The sequence below is a fragment of the Hyperolius riggenbachi genome, chromosome 12, assembly GCF_040937935.1.
Source record: "Hyperolius riggenbachi isolate aHypRig1 chromosome 12, aHypRig1.pri, whole genome shotgun sequence".
NCBI classification, from domain to species: Eukaryota; Metazoa; Chordata; class Amphibia; order Anura; family Hyperoliidae; genus Hyperolius; species Hyperolius riggenbachi.
In genome coordinates this window covers 106624051-106643090 of record NC_090657.1, presented here as the reverse complement: position 1 = coordinate 106643090, position 19040 = coordinate 106624051, and the positions used below count along the sequence as shown (strand labels likewise).

The following is a 19040-nucleotide window of genomic DNA, read 5'->3' as shown; positions in this document are numbered from 1 at the left end:
TGCAGAAGGGCAACCAACTTCTGTATGCAGATAAGATCTATAAACCTGACTTCACTCGGGTGTCCAGGCAAGCTGGGTGTGGTCACACTATACATTTAAAAACAACCAGATGGGCTTAGGGGTGGCTAAGCCATGCAAGACCCAGGCGGTATACTCCTCCAAAGGAGAATAAATGGCAAAAGGGGAAAGAGGCGCCCAGGATATGGTAAAACTGAGTTAAAACCAGTTAAAAAGTAAAGGATGAGGTGGTTTAACTCAAATTAAGACACAGTCATACGATTAAAGAGAACCCGAGGTGGGTTTGAAGAATGTTATCTGCATACAGAGGCTGGATCTGCCTATACAGCCCAGCCTCTGTTGCTATCCCAAACCCCCCTAAGGTCCCCCTGCACTCTGCAATCCCTCATAAATCACAGCCACGCTGCTGACACAGCTTGTCAGAGCTGGCTGTGTTTATCTCTATAGTGTCAGTCTGCTGCTCTCCCCACCTCCTGCAGAGCTCCGGTCCCCACCTGCGTTCCTTCCCTCCCTGCTGATTGGAGGGAAGGGATGGGGGCAGGGACCGGAGCTATGCAGGAGGCGGGGGAGCAGCCGAGACTGACACTACAGATGTAAACACAGCCCGCACAGCGCGGCTGTGATTTATGAGGGATTGCAGAGTGCAGTGGGACCTTAGGGAGGTTTGGGACAGCAACAGAGGCTGGGCAATATAAGCCTACCCAGCCTCTGTATGCAGATAACATTCTTTAAACACACCTCGGGTTCTCTTTAATGACTTTTAATGTGTGCTGGCCAGTGCACATTAAAATTCAGTAATCATAAGATTGTGTCTTCATTTGAGGTAACACCCCTCATCCTTTACTTTTTAACTGGTTTTAACCTCCTTAGCGGTAATCCCAAGTCAGACTGGGGATGGAAATCCACAGCCCTGAGCGGTAATCCTGTGACTGAGTGAGTTATATGCAGGAGCTCCTGCGGATCCCATGTGTGTTTTCTTGTTCTTGCTTGTGAAAAAATTTGGTACTATTCCGTTAGCCGATCACAACCATTAGGTGGCGTTAATTACTATTCCCCATCCAGGCCGCCATGGATAGTAGGGAAAGATGTAACGCTGGTGGAGTTGAGCATGGGCAAACAGTCTAATGCTGGGGATACACGGTACGTTTCTGTACCGTGTATCGACCAGCTGATCCGGCCAGCTGATAATATTCAGCTGGCCCGATCAAGCCGCTCAACCCCCGTCCGCTCGATTCCCGCCTACGGACAATGGCAGGGAATCGAGCGCTGATAAGAAAGCGCCGGCGGGGGCGAGCGGTAATCAATCCGTGCAGACGAGCGGGGACACGGCTGGGGTCGATCCGGCAGCTAATCAAGCCGCCGGTCGACCAGTGTATCCCCAGCACTACGCAACTAATAACGTGTATAATGCACAGCATGCAGTACTTTCACTTTTAACGTGCAGCGCTAGACACCAACGCAACGTGTGCACTGTGAACAGGGCATTGATTTTTCATTGCAGTGAGTTATTCTGCGATAAATGTTTTAACGTGCGCTTTGAGTCCTATGGGAGAAAAGCGCTTTACAAATGTTATTGTATTGTATCTTTACGTCACACTGTGAAAGAGGCCTTAATCTGGAAATAATTATAACGCCAGGGAGGTTAACTTAGTTTTAACATACCCTGGGCACCTCTTTCCCCTTGCACAGTCTAGTTATGTGTATGCTTTGTCCTATTTTGTATAACCTTGTTATGTTGTGTCTGTCATCCTTTGTACCATTGTATGTATTTATTGTCCAGCACGGCGTAAATAATAACCAAACTTTGCTCATTAGATGTAAATAAACCTATTTATTAATATGGGCTGTGACATTTGGTGCGATTCTGCAGGCAATCTACTCAACTGTGATCCCCGCCTAAAGGTCAATACACAAGCTAGATTAAAACTGAGTCAACTGAGGCAAACAACAACCACCACCACTGCCAATAAGCCACAATGTGTACAGCAGCCCCTGGTTGCCACCCAGCCAGCGAGCTGCCAGGCAGGTCAACTCCGCAAAGTGACATCCCATATCTCCCGTGAGGTCATGTTTACGCTGTTCTGTCTGCTCTGTAGGCTGACTATGCGTCTGTACCCCTTTGACCCAGTGATGATGCCCAAGGGATCAGGTCCTAATCCCAGTGAGGCAACATCAAACAGACCAATCAAATGCAGCTATGGTATGCAAATTGTATTCGATTCAATATGAATTAAATTTGCAAGTAAGCCAGATTTTTTTTAATGTTGTGTTGACCATCTCTAGGGTGCAATACCCCAGGAGACAGACACTAGCCCCTGGATAGTTGTGGTGCCATCAGTATAAGCAGTTTTAGAAAAAATTCTTACCTGGTAGGTTTGTTTACAGACATCCCATAGGATTTCAACATTTTTTTATAGAAAACCTAAATCGGACCAGAAGGTTAGGGGAAGAAATAATCTTTTTTTCTTATCTGGGGCTTTTTTCAGCCCCGTATTCTTTCAGGTCCATCAATGTCCTCCGGGTACCCGCTGTTGTGCCGCTTCCTACTCTGAAAGATCTGTGACTAGTTGCTACTACTGTGGACCCATCTGTGCACCTCCTCCCATTATCCCACTGCCGGGAGAGTTCCATGCATGTGCGGTTCTCTAAAGTATTGCACCATGCATGCGCAGATCTTTCGGAGGGGGCAGCGGTACATTAAAGGGTACCTAGAGGACTTTGAGGGACCTGAAAGACTTGAGGGTCTGGAAAAGGTCCAGATAAGTAAAAATCTACTTTTTGGTCTATTTCAGGTGTACTTTAAAGTACGGATTTTAACATTTCCTAGTACAGTGTTCTTAAGGTGGCCACCAACTGTTCAGAATTTCTGATCGCTCGAACGATTTTTCACTAGAAATTGATCGGCTTGGCTGTAAATCATAATCGATTGTGCCCATTAATGGAGTTTAACGATTATAAATTGTGGTCAAACCAAAATTTGGTTTTTGGATTGGATTTTGGTCAAACCAAAATTTGGATTTTCTAGTTGGTTGTGATAGATAGGAAACAAAGATTGGTTCGTTGATGGTGTAGTGAACGATTTTTCGCTAGAAATTGGATCATTAGTGGCCACCTTTAGTCCACAACTGGCTGTGGTGTGTGATGGGGACATTAGATTGAGAAAAAGTGATGTGAATAGTTCTATGAATTGTAAATCATTGTATAAAAATTGCTCAGAGCTATAAAAAAAAAAATTTAGAGGAAATTACATAACCCATGCACCTCTCCGTCATCACTCTCCCCCCACCCCGCATAGCAACATAACTAGTCACTGGGCTGCAGGCTAGTGAGGGATCTGTACAGTCTTAGCCCTGCAATGTCACCAGAATGATCCGTTCCCAATCCCCACCATGTGACATGCCTGTCATGTGCAAGGCTTGCCGTTAAAATACTGCTTTTTGAATCATCTCCTGTGAGTAAGGGCCCATTTCAACTTGTTGCCACACACGTCAGTGAGACGCACGGCGGCATTTCCGGGTGTGCGGGATCGCAGGCAAATCCCAGAAGCCGTGCCATGCACGGCTATGGGATTCGCAGCCTCCCACGCAAAAACTGTGGCCAGTGTCGGACGAATCGCTAGGGCAAGCGATTCGGCCGGCAGCACCATAGTTTCCTATGACAGAGTTCCCTCAAGTGATTTGCCTGCGGGGAAACTGGGGTTTCAGAGCGGTTTACGCTCCAGTGGAAACGGGCCCTAATGCATGCTACACACCATGTTACATCAACACGTCGAATCAATTAGACAGGCCCGATTCGATTTTTGCATGGAAAATGGATCAGAAAAATTATAGGAAATCAATAGCACAGGAAATTAGGTGGGGTCTGTTAGGGATAGTGCATGAGGTGCAAATAAATTCATGCAGAATTCTGCAAATGTATGCAGCTTGAAAATGGACAAATGGAAAGGTACCTTTCCAGGATAGTATTGATTTATTTTCAGGCTACATATATTTGCATATAGAATTTGCATAATCCTGCATCAGCTCGTTTTTGTATCCCATTGACTATACCTAGTGTCTGTCATTGTATGCACATCAAAGCACAATGGAAGCCAAGCCAGTAGTGTAGCTAAGGAGCTCTGGGCCCCAGTGCGAGTGTTACATTGGGCTCCCTCAAGCGCTCTATACATAGATATGGAGCACCAGAACCTGCTAAGGGCAGCTGCAGTGTCAGAGAGGTGTAGGCTGGGGAGGAGAACAGGGAGGGGGGCTGGTTATTTGCTAGGCCTGTAGACAAGACTTTCAGCTAAGAAATTCTGGCAGAAATCACCCACTGAAAATGTTCACACAAAACATTACATTTAATACTTTACACTGTTGTATCCTTGTTTTCTTGCCCTATACGTTTATTCTTATATTGTTCAGTTACACGCCCGCATTTACTGGCCCATCTCCCACGTATCGCTCTACTGATACACCATGGTGTGCACTAGAGGCAATGGTCTATCTACAAATAAATTAATACATAACAGAAGCTAATTAGATTGCAACCCCAGTCCTGAAGGCTCACTAACCTCTCACAACTGGGTAAGGGCACAATTCTTTGAGTACCATGCGTAAGAAAACACCACTGATTACTTTGCCCAAAGCATTAGGTGACCTTATGCATGAGACTGGAGAACAATTGATCTAATCCACACTACTGTTCCTGGAATGGAGGAGATGCTATTGCAGCTTTTAAAAGCCCTGCTCGACTATGGATCTTCAACAGGGCACCTCTCAGTTTGTATGGCTAGTGCTACTTTCATCTGGCTCCCGCTTGGCCTTGCCAACATTGTCTGTAGTCCCCCTCATTTCCCCTTCATGGGTCTTCATATGCTTGGTGAGATGATCATTCCGCATAAAGACGCGGCTACAAGATGGGCAAGGGTATTTTTTTGCCCCAGTATGGGTCTGAAGATGCCTTTGTAGCTCATCACTCCGAGTGAATCTCTTTCCACAGAACAACCAGTTGCAGACAAAGGGACGATCTCCACTATGCCAACGCAAGTGAGCCTTTAGATGAGATGTCTTGGCGTATGCTTTTCCACAACCAGGTATGTGGCAGTTATGCATGATTTTCCTCTTGCCTAGATCTCCACCTGAGCCAACCCGTTCCGCCTCTTGGCAGTTGGGGCAACGGCAAGCAGCTTGAGCTGAACTGCGTGGTACAGCTCTCCTACTACCTTTAGCACGTGGAGATCCATCAGAATTTTGCTCAGTACCATGAGATTCCATTGTGGCATCCAAGCTTCCCATGAGATGAGGTGCCGGAGGCAGCATGTGTGTAGGCGGAATACAGAGCTCCGAGCCATATCCTCCTAAAGAGGCCTGGTGAGGTGAAGGAGTTGTGAAGCCCCCTGCACTAGACTGCATATCCATCCAGCTAGACCCAGCATGAATATCCCACCATGATGGAACTCCACTTTCCTCCCCAGGGACTCCTGGCGCTGGAGGCCTCATCCATGACTCATATGGATGAGACATCTCAAGAGTTGGGTGTAGAAACTTACTAAATGATGTGCCTTCTGAAGAGTCTCGTCCTGCAAATGTTTGGAATGGAAGTCTCACAGATGAAAGTGATGTGTATCTTTCAGAAGAATAAGGTGAGTCTTCAGAAGATTCTTCTTGAAGTTGCAGTCCAGACTCTGATTCTGTAGTGATAGTATATGGTTTAAGGGGGAGCTCAGAGGTGGATGGAGATCCAGGTGGCTCTGATGGTTGGTTACCCAGAGAACTACATACAGTCGTCAGCATTGCAGAGATGGTCGTCCAGACGAGAGGACCTGTAGAAATGAGAAAGAATTCAGAAATTAAGTAATCTTTCAAAACAACTAACAGATGTATTTTACTTTCACTGCTGTATTCTCTCTTGTGGTCAGTAATATATTAATGGGATTAAAATACTGAAAGTAAAAGCTGTCTGCAGATTATCCAGCCACTGTGAAACAATGACTATCTGCCAAGCTGTGGCTATGGGGATGATTATTAAAAAATTGAGAACATAACTGATCCAACAAATCATAAGTCTGCAATTAAGCTTCAAACATTTACAGTTTCAGATCAGAACATTGGTTAGGTGAAAAGCTTTTAAACTAACTGTTTTACGATTCCTGACCTGCAAACTTGTCGTCACCTACCATTCTGTGTTGATATGGCCCAGGTGAGAGTTGTAAACTTTTGACACTACATAGCAGACACATTTAAAAACAAAATACCATGTTAGATGGACCGCTTCAGTTCTCAACGCTTGGCAAAACAACCCCAATAAGTTCGGTAGGAAACTCCAAAGAAATTCCAGGAAATAGTTTGTGTGTTTTTTTTTTTTTTTACACTTAGGTTAGTCAGTGTGTAACAGAAATTTAGGTTATTGCTGCTATCAGATCTGCATCTAGGACAATTCTGCCGATTTCCTGAGGAACTGGGGTTATAAATGTTTTTTTTTTTTAATTTATATAGCTTTTTTATTTTTTATTTTTTAGGGGGGTTTGAGGCCCAGAACTATCTCATGGGGGCTGCGATCGAGCTCCCTGCAAATCCTAAAACTCGGGTTAGCTGCATCTGACACTTATTTTCTGACTAAAAATAGTTCCCTCTTAATACTTGTATACACACTGGATTGTAGAAAGTGTGTACAGCTGCCAAAGATCCCCTTCTGCACATTGCCAAGTGATCCACTGGGGGCACTGTTCACTCACCCCACCTGCATTGTGACTCCTTGTTCACTGCTCCATCAGCCCTTCTCCTCTCATGAAGTAAGAGGGATATGTAGGCAGCCCTACAATACCATTTGCCTGGAAATCCCACAGATCTTATGTGCATCAGTAGTATCTGAATCACACACCTGTAACAAGGAGTGGATGGGCGATTGAGCCACACAAGAGGAGCGACCATCATGCCTCGGGACGGTCAGAAGGGAGAAAAATGGGGTCAGGGTCTGCTTTACACAAGCTGGATTCTCGGCAGAGGTGGTTATGTTTGAGATAACATGCATGCAGAGAGCAGCAGGGGGTGTCAACTCACCCATCTCACAGGCTCCACCCTGCATTTCACAACCCTCCAAGACTTCCTCCTTCTGGCTTTTAGGAAGGAAGTGTTGGAAAGCAGGAACGCAACATGGAATGATGTGGCAACAAGAGGGAGTTAAAGTACCTGTAGCGAGAGAAAAAAAAAAAAAAAAAAAGTGCCCCAAATGGGTGTTCCCCTTACTAGAGTGAAGACTCAGGATAAACCACCAGAGGCTTCCCCGTCCTCTTCCTCTGACCCATTCCAGCTCTGTCCTCCACTAAACCAGCTAGATCCAGAGGCTTCCCTCTCCCGAGGCAAGTATCTAACTTTTCCTTTATATAAGATGAAAGGTTTACTTTAACACCACCTGCCGGATGTAGGTTCTGAGCAGAAGAATTCCGAATTTGAAAAAGCCGGACACAACACTATTCTGGTACAATTTAAAGTGTTCATTCCAAGTCATGAAACAGCCCCACACTAAAACTTTGATACACATACTTACACTGTCTTACCCCTACAGCCATTGTAAACTCCACAGCCAGGAGGGACATAGGCCAGGGCTCATATTAACAAGTGCAGCCACCATTCCTTCCCGGACCACAAAACATGTGCATTATACAACACACCTAGGGCTTGATTCACTAAACCGTGATAACTGATATTACGGTTGCACTAGCGCTATAATGTGCATAACGATTTTCGTGCGCAATCGCAAATTTTGCACAAAAGCTGTTATGCGTGTTACAACGCGCGCAAAACACTAGCGCGACCGTGATATTAGTTATCAGGGTTTAGTGAATAAAGCCCTCAGGGCCCATTTACACTTAATCAGTTGGCGTACGTTGGTATGCATTGGTACACTTTTTTTCCATAGCAGTGCATTGTGAAAAACATTTCAGTTAAAACACGTTAAGTGTGAAAGGTGCCATAGGAAAACATGGGCATTACTTTACACTTAATCAGTTGCTCTCAGTTATAACTGAAAGAAAACGGATTTTCAAACAGGGCCTTGGTGTGAACCCAGCCTTAGTGATCACGTGGTCAGGAACCAATCAGCTTTGCCCCCAATTCCTTCCAGATGATGTCAGTTGTCTGAGCACTCAAGACTGCTGCAGTAAAATCTACTGTGCATCAGAAACTAGCATCAGTAGACTGCTATGGGCGGGAGCATTTTAGTTTGCAGCTTCCTGTAGATGCCCTAGAGGGCTTGGATTCTCAAACAGCAATATTTTACAAGCATGAAAACTAATCATTTTGGTGCTCTACATAAAATACAGACTGTTCAATAAACCTCCCAGGAACTTCCCTCTTCCTGCAGCAAATTGCATTGCAACCCTGAAGTACACCTAGATCAATACAGTTGACATTTGGCTTGTAAGAAGGCATTGTCTTGCACACATGCTAGAAGGTTCTTGGCCAAAGTGGCAGGTAGGGGGCTTCCTCTGATGAGAATTTGGGGGGTGCCCTAAACGAGGTTAGGTGCCGGCACTCCAGATAGGTTAATTCCTGGGATATTCTGCAACCACGGTCTTCCTACTACTGTAATGTATGAAAAGGTCTTGTGATTTAGTGATCTGAACTTATCGAATTATTATTTATATTTAAATATGAATCGACATATTACAAAAGTGAGTTAAAGTACATGTGGGGTGTGAGGTGAAGATTGCCCCAAATGGGTGCTCCCCTTAGAGGGAAACTTGATTGCCAGTAGAACTTACCTTATTAAATTGAGGTTTTGGTTGGGAAAAAAAAAAATAAGTGATCTTGCAGAGGTGATCGAGTGGTAGGTACATGCAGATAGGCAGTATAACAAGTTTACACGTTTTCTTCAGTTAAAAGTTCTGAGATAAATCATACGCAACTATCAGTTAATGCAGCTTACTTAGAACAGAGAAATACCATAGAGATCATCACCCCACTTTACAGACAGTGACATCTTGTGTTTGCTTTAATATACTGCAGTTTTAAGTTATAATGTTGCTAAATCCAACAAAAGGAACCCGAAGAGAGTCACATATGGAGGCTGCCATATTTATTTTTATACAATACTAGTAATATACACCTGAAACAAATATGCAGTTAACCTTGTCAGATTTTTGTTAGAAGCATCTGATTTGCATGCTTGTTCAGGGTCTATGGCAAAGTATCTATGTCTAAGTATTAGAAGCAGAAGATTAGCAGGACAGCCAGGCAATATTTAGAAAGAAATAGGTCAGCCTCTTGATGTCTTATACTTGGTTCCCTTTAATATCAAATTCCTCTTTTGGCATACATCTGAGCAGGGCCAGCACTGCCATTGAGGCAAAAAAGGAGGCAATTGGTGCTGGGCCCCTGCGATGGTCTAACCCCCCATTCCTCCCCCATTGCTCCAGAGTCCCCTACATAATTTGTATCTGCATTGTAATAAGAATAAGAATAATAAATAACATTTGTATAGCGCATTTCTCCTGTCGACTCAAAGCACTCAAGAGCCACAGCCACTGGGACACGCTCAAGAGGCCATCCTGCAGTGTTAGGGAGTCTTGCCTTAAACTCCTTACTGAATAGGTACTGTCCCTAATCACTCAGCTCTCCTGGCAGCTGCTCCATCCGTACTCAGTCTTCATCCCTGCTGCCTGCCTCTTCTTAAAGACCCAGCGGAGGTTATTTACACATCATGCACTACATGGATAAGAGGAAGACAGAGCATGGATGGAGCAGGGTGGCAGGGCAGTTGAGTTATTACAATACTACAATGAAAAAATTCACAGATTTTACTTAAAACATTCAATCAAGCGTTGAAATTCCAGTCTATAAAGGATGTGAGATTCAGGTGACCAAATATGGAGTTAATGGCTGTAGCGCCATTTTCTGCCATTAACAGCAGAGTAAAGACCAGGATGATGTGCATATGCAGCAATGTGCCACATAACTGCTTCCCGACCACCTAACGCAAGATGGCGGCGGAAGATTGGCTCTCTCGTTCCTCTGTGACACGTGTTATCTTTCAAGGGATCGAGATTGTACGGAAACTCGCTCTTGCACGAGCGCAAGCTCCCATCACAGTACACAGCGGGCCCCAGTGATCAGCCTGCCAGTGCTGATCAGCACTGGCAGGCTTTTTTTGTATTTTTTTTTTTTTTTTTTTTTGCAATTTAAGTGTAATAGTTTATATAGTGCTGACATCTTTTGCTGTTTAAGAAAAACTGTTTAAGAAGGAAAAAAAATAAATAAATAATATGGGCCAGATTTATCAAAGCATCCCCGACTTTTAACTGCACAGTGCATTAAACTACTGTATTCCCATTAGCCAGAGATAGAAAATATTCTTATAAGCTTACACAAAGGACGTTTCTGCTGTGATGAGCTGTAGCCAATAGTTCCAGGCTGAGGGTCCACGTCAACCAACCTGATTAGAGGTTTTCAAACATGCAAAGGAAATGTAAATACAGTTTATGCTACATCCTAAAGATCCCAGGAGCCAGCAACTGTAATAAAGGGCTGCTGGATGGAAATTACAGTAATTATTGTCTGAGCTCTAACAAGATGTGGAGGCCGACAGAGACCCCAAGGATATTAGGGTCAGAAAGTCTGGAGAATAGAATTAACCTGTACCATGCCAGACATTGTCAGCTGTGAGAATGATGTTTTGTAGGCACAGAGTACATGTAGTTAAAAAATCCAGAAATTGATACCTTCCTACAATGTAGATTTCTAAATCTTAAAGGACAACTCAGGTGACATGTGACATGATGAGATAGACATGTGTATGTATAGTGCCAAGCACACAAATAACTAGGCTGTGTACCTTTTTTCCTTTCTCTGCCTGAAAGAGTTAAACATCAGGTATGTAAGTGACAGTTTCTGTCCGGGTCTGACTGGGTCAGACTATAGCATAACCCTTACTGATAAGTAATTACAGCCATAAAATACTTTCCTGTCAGTAAATGGCTTTTGAGAGCAGGAAAGAGAAAAAGGGTCAATAATTCATAGATTTGTGCTCTAGCATACTTCAATGGTGTCATTGAGCAGAGACATTGAAACAGTAAAAAACGTAAAAACTAGATTTAGGTATAAAATAAAAAAAACTGTATCTATCCTCTGTCTCCTAAAAAGGACTTTAAGATATCCCATAATTGTTTTTCTCATCAGTTTTTTTTTCCACCTCGGATGTCCTTTAAATGTTTTAGTGGCCAAAAAAAGGTTTTGGGCTTGTTTACATCAGGGGTATGTAGCCATAACTTACCACAATGCACAGCCACTCCCAGGCCATGTAAGGTTTTTTGCCTTCCCCTGGATCAACTGGGATATGTGGACTTGATGGACGAAGGTCTTTTTTCAACCAAACTATCTATAACTATTGCCACATGACCACATTCATTAAACTACATTGTTGAAAAATGAGATATGGCAGGCTCCACATTCTTCTCACTTCGGTTGTCTTAAGTCAGTATAGGCATATTCCTCATGTTACCTCCTCTGTAGTTAAAGTATATAGTAACAGCAGCTAGTCACATCCAGATTCAAACACAATTTCAATGGCACTTTAAAATTCCAATTCCATCAAAGCATAGGCAAAGTAGGAAAGGGAGGAAAGTATAAGCAGATTCAGTCAACAGCTGTTTCGCACCCGCTATTGGGGCTCTTCATCAGGACCTGATAAGCTTAGCGAATTGAGGCAGTTGTCTGAGAAATGGACAGCATGCTGTGCATTACTTTTTTTCCCAGTATAAAAACTAGGCTTTATAGTGTAAGTAACTTGCTTGCTTGTTCAGGGTTCCATTTTTAAAACCATACTTAAAACAACGTTGCTATACTCATATTTAAGGCAAGCCAAGTCATGTTTAAAACAACAAGTAATGCCTGGCATAAGAGACGCCTAGACTCAGCCTTGCCATCAGCATCGTCTGCTTTATCACCACCTTCTTAGAAAAGTGCTGATCAATCAGTTCTCCTACCCTTTGCACCCATAGAAGCTGCATGGGGTAATATGGCTGTAGACCAGGCTAATTATAGATTATGGTCTGTACAATTTAAAGCTATAGGCTTGTTATACAGCATCGGTTCTGGATGCAAGCCTGGCTTCAGGGATATAAAGAGAATTTGCATATTAGCGGTGCATTGTGGGTAGCCACAGATGTTCACTTAACTGAATTATCACGAATACCTTCGGTTAGAAGACAAATCACACTTGCCAATAGAGATGGGAAGTTCGGATCTTTTCAATGATTCGGATGATTCGAATCGGATCATTGACCCCTTTCAATCTGGATTCCGCACACACCATTCCACTGAAACTGCCCTCACGAAAGTTGCTAATGACCTACTGGTAGCTAAATCCAAAGGCCAGTTCTCCATTCTAATACTCCTTGACCTTTCCTCTGCCTTTGACACGGTTGATCATGCTCTGCTTCTGCAGACACTGTCATCTTTAGGAATCAAGGGACAAGCACATTCCTGGATCTCCTCTTATCTCTCTGGACGCTCTTACACTGTCTCCTTCTCTAACACCAAGTCCTCTCCACACCCACTGTCTGTTGGTGTACCTCAAGGCTCTGTTCTTGGGCCACTTCTTTTCTCAATCTACACCCGTGGCCTGGGACAACTAATTAACTCTTTTGGCTTCCAGTATCACCTCTATGCGGATGACACCCAAATCTATCTCTCAGCTCCTGACCTGTCCTCACTACTATCCAGAGTCCCCGACTGTCTACGTGCCGTTTCTGCATTCATGTCCTCCCGCTTCCTCAAACTCAACATGACTAAAACGGAAATTGTGATTTTTCCACCATTGCTATCTACACCCCCACCAATTGCAACCATAACGGTAGACAACACCCCAATAACCTCAACCACTAAGGCCCGCTGCTTGGGGGTTATACTTGACTCAGAGCTCTCCTTTAAACCTCACATTGCCTCTAACCACCACCTGCTATTTCCAGCTCAAAAATATATTCCGTATCCGTCCCTTCCTCACACAAGAGGCCACCAAAATGCTTGTTCATGCCTTAATCATCTCCCGCCTAGACTACTGCAACACCCTACTCTGTGGCCTACCAAAAAACAGGCTAGCTCCTCTCCAATCCCTTCTCAATGCAGCGGCCCGCCTCATTCACCTTTCCACACGCTCTTCTGATGCAGCCCCACTGTGCCATTCTCTCCACTGGTTACCCATTACCCAGAGGATCCAGTTCAAACTCCTGACTCTAACATACAAAGCCCTCCACGAGTTGTCTCCTCCATACATCTCCTCACTAATCTCAAGATATTGTCCCTCCCGCAACCTTCGCTCCTCCCAAGAAATTCTCCTGGCCTCTAAGCTGATCACCTCCTCTCATGCTCGCATCCAGGACTTTACACGAGCATCAGCCCTTATCTGGAACTCTCTTCCACAGCCTGTACGTCATGCTCCAAACCTGGACATCTTCAAACGCACTCTTAAAACACACCTTTTCAGACAAGCTTATAACATTCTATAGCCCTTTATTTACTTGTCACAATGTAATCAGAGGCAAAGAATCACTGCCTCATCCATCCTCCACCCCCTTACCTAGTGTGTCCCCCACTACCCATTAGATTGTAAGCTCGCAAGGGCAGGGTCATCCTCCTAATGTTTACTGTTTTTGTAACAATATTTGTGCTGCTTGGAACTCTGCTGTATATTTGTTAGTTGTATCTATGTTCCCCTTGTCGTTTTATTGTGCTTTGTAAAGCGCTGCGGAATATGTTGGCGCTATATAAATAAAAAATAATAATAAATAATAATAAGATCCGGATCTTTGATCCGAATCTCGGATCATTTTACTAGGGAAGCATTTGGGGGTGGAATGACTAGCAGGAGAGGACTTTCCCTGCGGTAGATAGAGAAGGGAAGGGGGGGGGGGGGGTGGACACACAGAGATGGGCAGGGAGTGGACAGAGGAGGGACGAGCAGAGAGCAGAAATGTTTGTTAGCACACAATACCCACAAGCTGAAATCATACAATAGATTTACATATATTTCACCTATATGGTCATCTGTATACTTTAAATGCAAACCTCGCACAGTGAAAGAAAGCATTCCCAGAAGTGAAGTGCAGCTGTTTAGAGCAATGCAGGAGGATGATATTGCCCTGCAATCACAGTGCCTGCCCTGTCATTCTAGCCCAGCACTGTCTGCAAAGTTACTAAGCTGTGCTTCTGAGCCAAAACTGTTCCATAGTTTTGCATAGTGAACAAATGGCAGACAGCCTAAAATGAGCAGCACATTGCAGCCAGTATGTGTGCTCTACACATATCTGGCAGTGGCACCCGTGTCCTCTCTCATCTACCTGTCGCTGTGCAAGGCTGCCTCCCCTTCAACAGAGCTATCCATCTCTGCTCTGCTTCCAGGACCCCGCTGCGAGGGGGGCGTGTCGCTCCTGGCCCGCCCCCTTTGCGATCCGAATCACTCATTTTGATGATTCGGATGATTCGACTCACAAAAAAGATTCGGATCAAAGATCCGAATCGTTCATGATCCGGACAACTACTTGCCAATACATGTGTCACGGCCAGAACCCGAAGTTTGGCCACTTTGGGTTCTGGGCGGTCAATGTGCGAAGTGGGCGCAGCGCTGCGGCCAATGTCCGAAATGAGCCAAATCCTGGCATCCGATCATTTTCCCTGGCACTGGCTCCGCCCCCTGCCATCAGCTTTCAGTCAGCCGGAGACACGAGTTAACCACCCTCCCCCCCAGAGTCGTTCGTGGCTGCAGGAAAACAGATCTGGAAGCACTGCAGACATTGCTTCTGTCAGCACCCAAGGGATGAACAAATTCCTGCTTTCCTGCCTCTGCCTTCCTGCAGCCACGAATGACTTGGGGGGGGGGGGGGGGGGGGGGGGGGGGGCGAGGGGCGGAGTACAAGTGTCCCCCGGCCATCAAAAGCCGATAGCAGGGAGCGGAGCCAGCGTCGGGGAAAATGATCGGAGCCGCCAGGATTCGGCTCAAGTCGCTCATTGACCGGCCGGGACCCAAAGTGGCCAGCTACAACGCAAAGTGGCCAAACTTCGGGTTGTGGCCGTACCATATGCACTTTCTAAATCAGTCTTACTTTATAAAGCCACACATTCCTCAGACATTTTAAATAAAACTGACAAACTGATGTAAAACCCACTACAGAAAATTAAAAGTTATACTACATACAAAAAAGGTCTCTGCAGCAGATTTAAAAAAAAAAAAAATTTACAAGGATTATTATGGGTAACAGCGTTCTGCCGAACATACAGTTAATGTTATTGGAGTTCACTGGCAAAGGATGCACAAACAGGTAATGCTTTTTAATTAGATTTTTGATAAAAAGGATTCTTTTGGACTTTGAAGGTGGCTACACTAATTTTATCTAGATTGAATCTCCATTCTGCAATAGACGAGGGACTTGTCAAGGCACATAAAGGTGTTTTTCTTGATTGCTTTATTAATTCTGCAGTAATAAGCAACGGCCTATGCCAAGGTAAAATAAGTTTGTGGATTTTAAGGTTTTTGTTTTCAAAAGGACTCCTCTTAAAATCTCAGCAAATCTGCAGATTTTCTGCTGCAGATTTGCTAAGGCAGGCCAGCTCCTGGAAGACTCACAGATCCTGCCCAACACAATCCAGCAAGTAGAAATAAAATACTGATCGAGTAGAGGTTTGGGAATGTGTATTTTACGATCACTTCAACTAATCCTCTTCTCACACTAAACCTCCCTCTACCAACAGTATGTGCATAGCCTTTCACTGACATTTCTCGCCGGCAAATATTTTTATAAGCTGAGCCTCCAGCGCCTAAATTATAAACTGGGAACCGCTGTATGCGTAAGTGTGTCTGGTTATATGATGGGCTCACTGGCCATGGTGATACAGAAAGAAACTTTCACTCATCCTTTCAAATACCCAATCAAGTTCAGGGGAATAAAAGAAAAAAAAATCATTTTTAACTAAAAAACGTGGTTTGGTGATTTTAGATGAAAAACAAACCGAAAATTATCTGAAATATTAAAAAGCGATAAAATGGATTGGAAAGAGCTAAATTATGTGGCAGAGCATGGGGCCAGTGGTGTGTCGGACTTCGAACTAAGGGCCCGTTTCCACTATCGCGAATCCGCATGCGGGCAACGCATGCGGATCCGCACAGTCAGTAGAAGTGGATGGGACTGTTTCCACTTGTGCGTTTCCCCGCACGTTTTTCTGTGCAGAAAAAATCTGCAGGGTAGGGGCCTCAGAATTCGCCTGCGTGTGGAATGCAGGCGAATCGCACACAATGTATTTAATAGGGAAATCGCATGCGTTTTCCCCATGCGGTTTTTGCAGCGATTTCGCATAGGTACCCATGTTAATTCACACAGGCAGTGACATGGTTAAAATCGCATACAGCCTTACCTATGCGAAATCGCGGCAAAAAACGCATGCGGAATCGCACCCGCATGCGATTTGCCTGCGGTGATTCGCCGGCGATTTCGTAACGCTACAGTGGAAACGGGCCCTAAAGGGCTGATGCCATGCCAGACAAGAATCCGGCAATGGCTCCCCTAGTGGCAGCCAAGTTTTCCGTTGTTGGACAATGTCCGGCAGCTTAACACAAAGTTGATTTTCAAAGACTTCCATCCTTTGCATTTTTCTTTCGTGCTTTCACCTTTTTTCCTGCCAGAGGTCATGCCTCTTGGTGATGCGTGGTCTGCTAGATCACATAACAACCTCAATTGATTATGGTGTTACTAGATGACAATGCTTCCACTCTTTCGTCACAGTAATAATATTGCTTGCTTTGTAGGAGTTTTTTTTTTTTTATCTGTAATCTTCACAGTACATTTTTCTGTATTGCTTAATTATCCTGTCTTGCTTAATAAAAACTAAGGGAAAAAAAAAAAAAAATCTTCCTCTTTTTGAGGCCAAGGAGATTAAACCAGTTGGCATGTTGATTCCACCAAGTCCTTCCCTTTGAGTACTATCTTTCATAAGACAACATTCAAAAGGTGCCTGTGGCAAGGGGTTCTGGGATACCCACACCAGCTCTTATTGCATGCTTCACAGAACAAAGTAGTTACGTAAAGCTTCATTCTAGGCATAACATTTCCTTAGATCTAAGTGCTTCTTTTAAAGTGATGAGATAAACAATTATGTGCATCCTCCTACTCCTAAAAATTACCCTTTTATGTATCCCATGGTTTTCTTTTATATTTAAACATTTACAAAGCAGGTTGAATGTTTTACTGTCTCTAAACAGTGGCAGCTTATTAAGTGTTCCAGAGTTAGAAAAAAGGTCAATAGTTCATGTATTTTATCCCCCCTGCCCTCCTAAGTTGAATTCTGCCAGAAAAAAAAACTTTTTATGGCTGTAATTTGCTTATCAGTGATGCTTACTATATTCCCAACAAAGTACCACAAGACAGAAGCGGTCACTTCCATGCCAAGAAATTAACTCTTTCAGGCAGCAAAATACAACAAGTGCAACAGCCTGGTTATTAAGGTTTTGTACTGTACATACACTTATCTCATCGGGTCACTTATTGCCTCAGGTACGCTTTAATATGCCTATGAGGGTAATGTGAAAAAAAATAATAATAATAATTTGTAAAATATTTGGTCAGAATCACAGATAGGGTCACCGCTTTGTACGACCATACTGTGTAACAGGCTGCAATTTTCTTCTGCAAATTCAGCTTGAGCCTTTCTCCTTGCAATGCAGGCAACTGCAGAAGCACCACCTACAGAGCCTGAAATCTGACTTGGTCCCCTTTTCACTCACCATGTGCCAGCTGCTCCCCTCCACCTCTTGGTAGCGCTTGGCACAGGTGTTCAAAAGGTGACCCCCCAATGGAGTTATATCAGAGTGTGGCGGTGGCTGTCCTACATGACGTGTCCATTTTTTGCGACAAACAATGACACTTGTGTTACAAATGCTACCATTCAACTGAATTACATTTAATCGGGAAGGTGCTGTTGAAAGAAGCTAGAGGCCCTGTTCACATTGGGCGATTGAATTGCAGAAAAATTCTGCATGTTAACTCACTGCCCATATAATTCTATGGGGCTGTGCACAGTAACGGATCGCGTTATTCTAACTTGCTGATTGCAGGCTTTGTATTAAAAAGTCTATCGTTAGTCTCCAATGCAGTTCACAGTCATAACGCTTGAGTTGTGCAACGGACCACTGGGAACCTAGCCTTACTGAAAATGAAAATAAAGTTTAATTACAACCAAAAGTGTAAAACGAAAAAAAAAAAGTTATATATACACACACACACACTTTTAAATTAATTATTTTGGCTCAATGCTCATACGCAAGACTGAAGAGTCACAAATATGCCCTACTTTTCTATAGAAAGACAGGAAATTACTTCAGTGGAATGTACTGTATATTATTATGAAGTTTATAAAATAAAATTTCTTATTCAAGAGACTAACGTGAATTTAAGACATGGAAATGTTTGATATTTTGGTTACCGAGCTTCCCTGACCATCAGGCCTGGAACCGACTACAAAACGCTATCGCTAATCGCAATAGCTAGCGTTTAAGCAATTTCATGAGTTTTCTGGCGACTTTGGTAGCGATTTTAAAAAAAAGTGTAAGTGTTTTGCCAGTGATTGTGTAGCGATTAGCATTTTTAATTCTGATCGGTCCTTTCAATTAATTTTAATTTTTTTTTGCAGTGTGCAGTAATTTCAAAACGCTAGCAAAATCCCTCTGTGTAGGATTTGACAAGCGATTATGCCAGCGTAATCATCAATGAGCCGGTTTTTTTTGTATTGAATCGAATGAGCTGGTTCTTTTTGTATTGAACCGAATGAATCTGCTCATTCGATTCAATACAAAAAAGAACCGGCTCATTTATGAGCCGGTTAGTATAGCTTAGAATGTATCCTGTGTGGACGCGTAGCTGCTGGCTCCTGGCTCTCCTCCCCACCTGCCCATGGGTGCTGCTAGGTGCCAGGCTAGGTGAGGTGACAGGTGAGGAGGCGGGGAGGACAGCGGGAGCCGGCAGCTATGCATCACACAGGACGCATTCTCTGCTACGTGGG

At 43.9% G+C, this 19040-nt stretch overlaps 1 protein-coding gene across 1 annotated transcript in view; it reads right to left on the bottom strand.

Annotated features, from left to right (window-relative positions):
- Nucleotides 1-1331: 1331 nt before the first annotated feature.
- The window catches only part of SP6 (Sp6 transcription factor), a 67967-nt gene continuing 50258 nt past the window's right edge, over nucleotides 1332-19040 (bottom strand). The window contains exon 2 of the mRNA XM_068262722.1: nucleotides 1332-5821. Coding sequence (XP_068118823.1) covers nucleotides 4776-5792 — 1017 coding nt within the window. The 5' untranslated portion in view covers nucleotides 5793-5821 and the 3' untranslated portion in view covers nucleotides 1332-4775. The remainder of the gene's footprint in view (nucleotides 5822-19040) is intronic.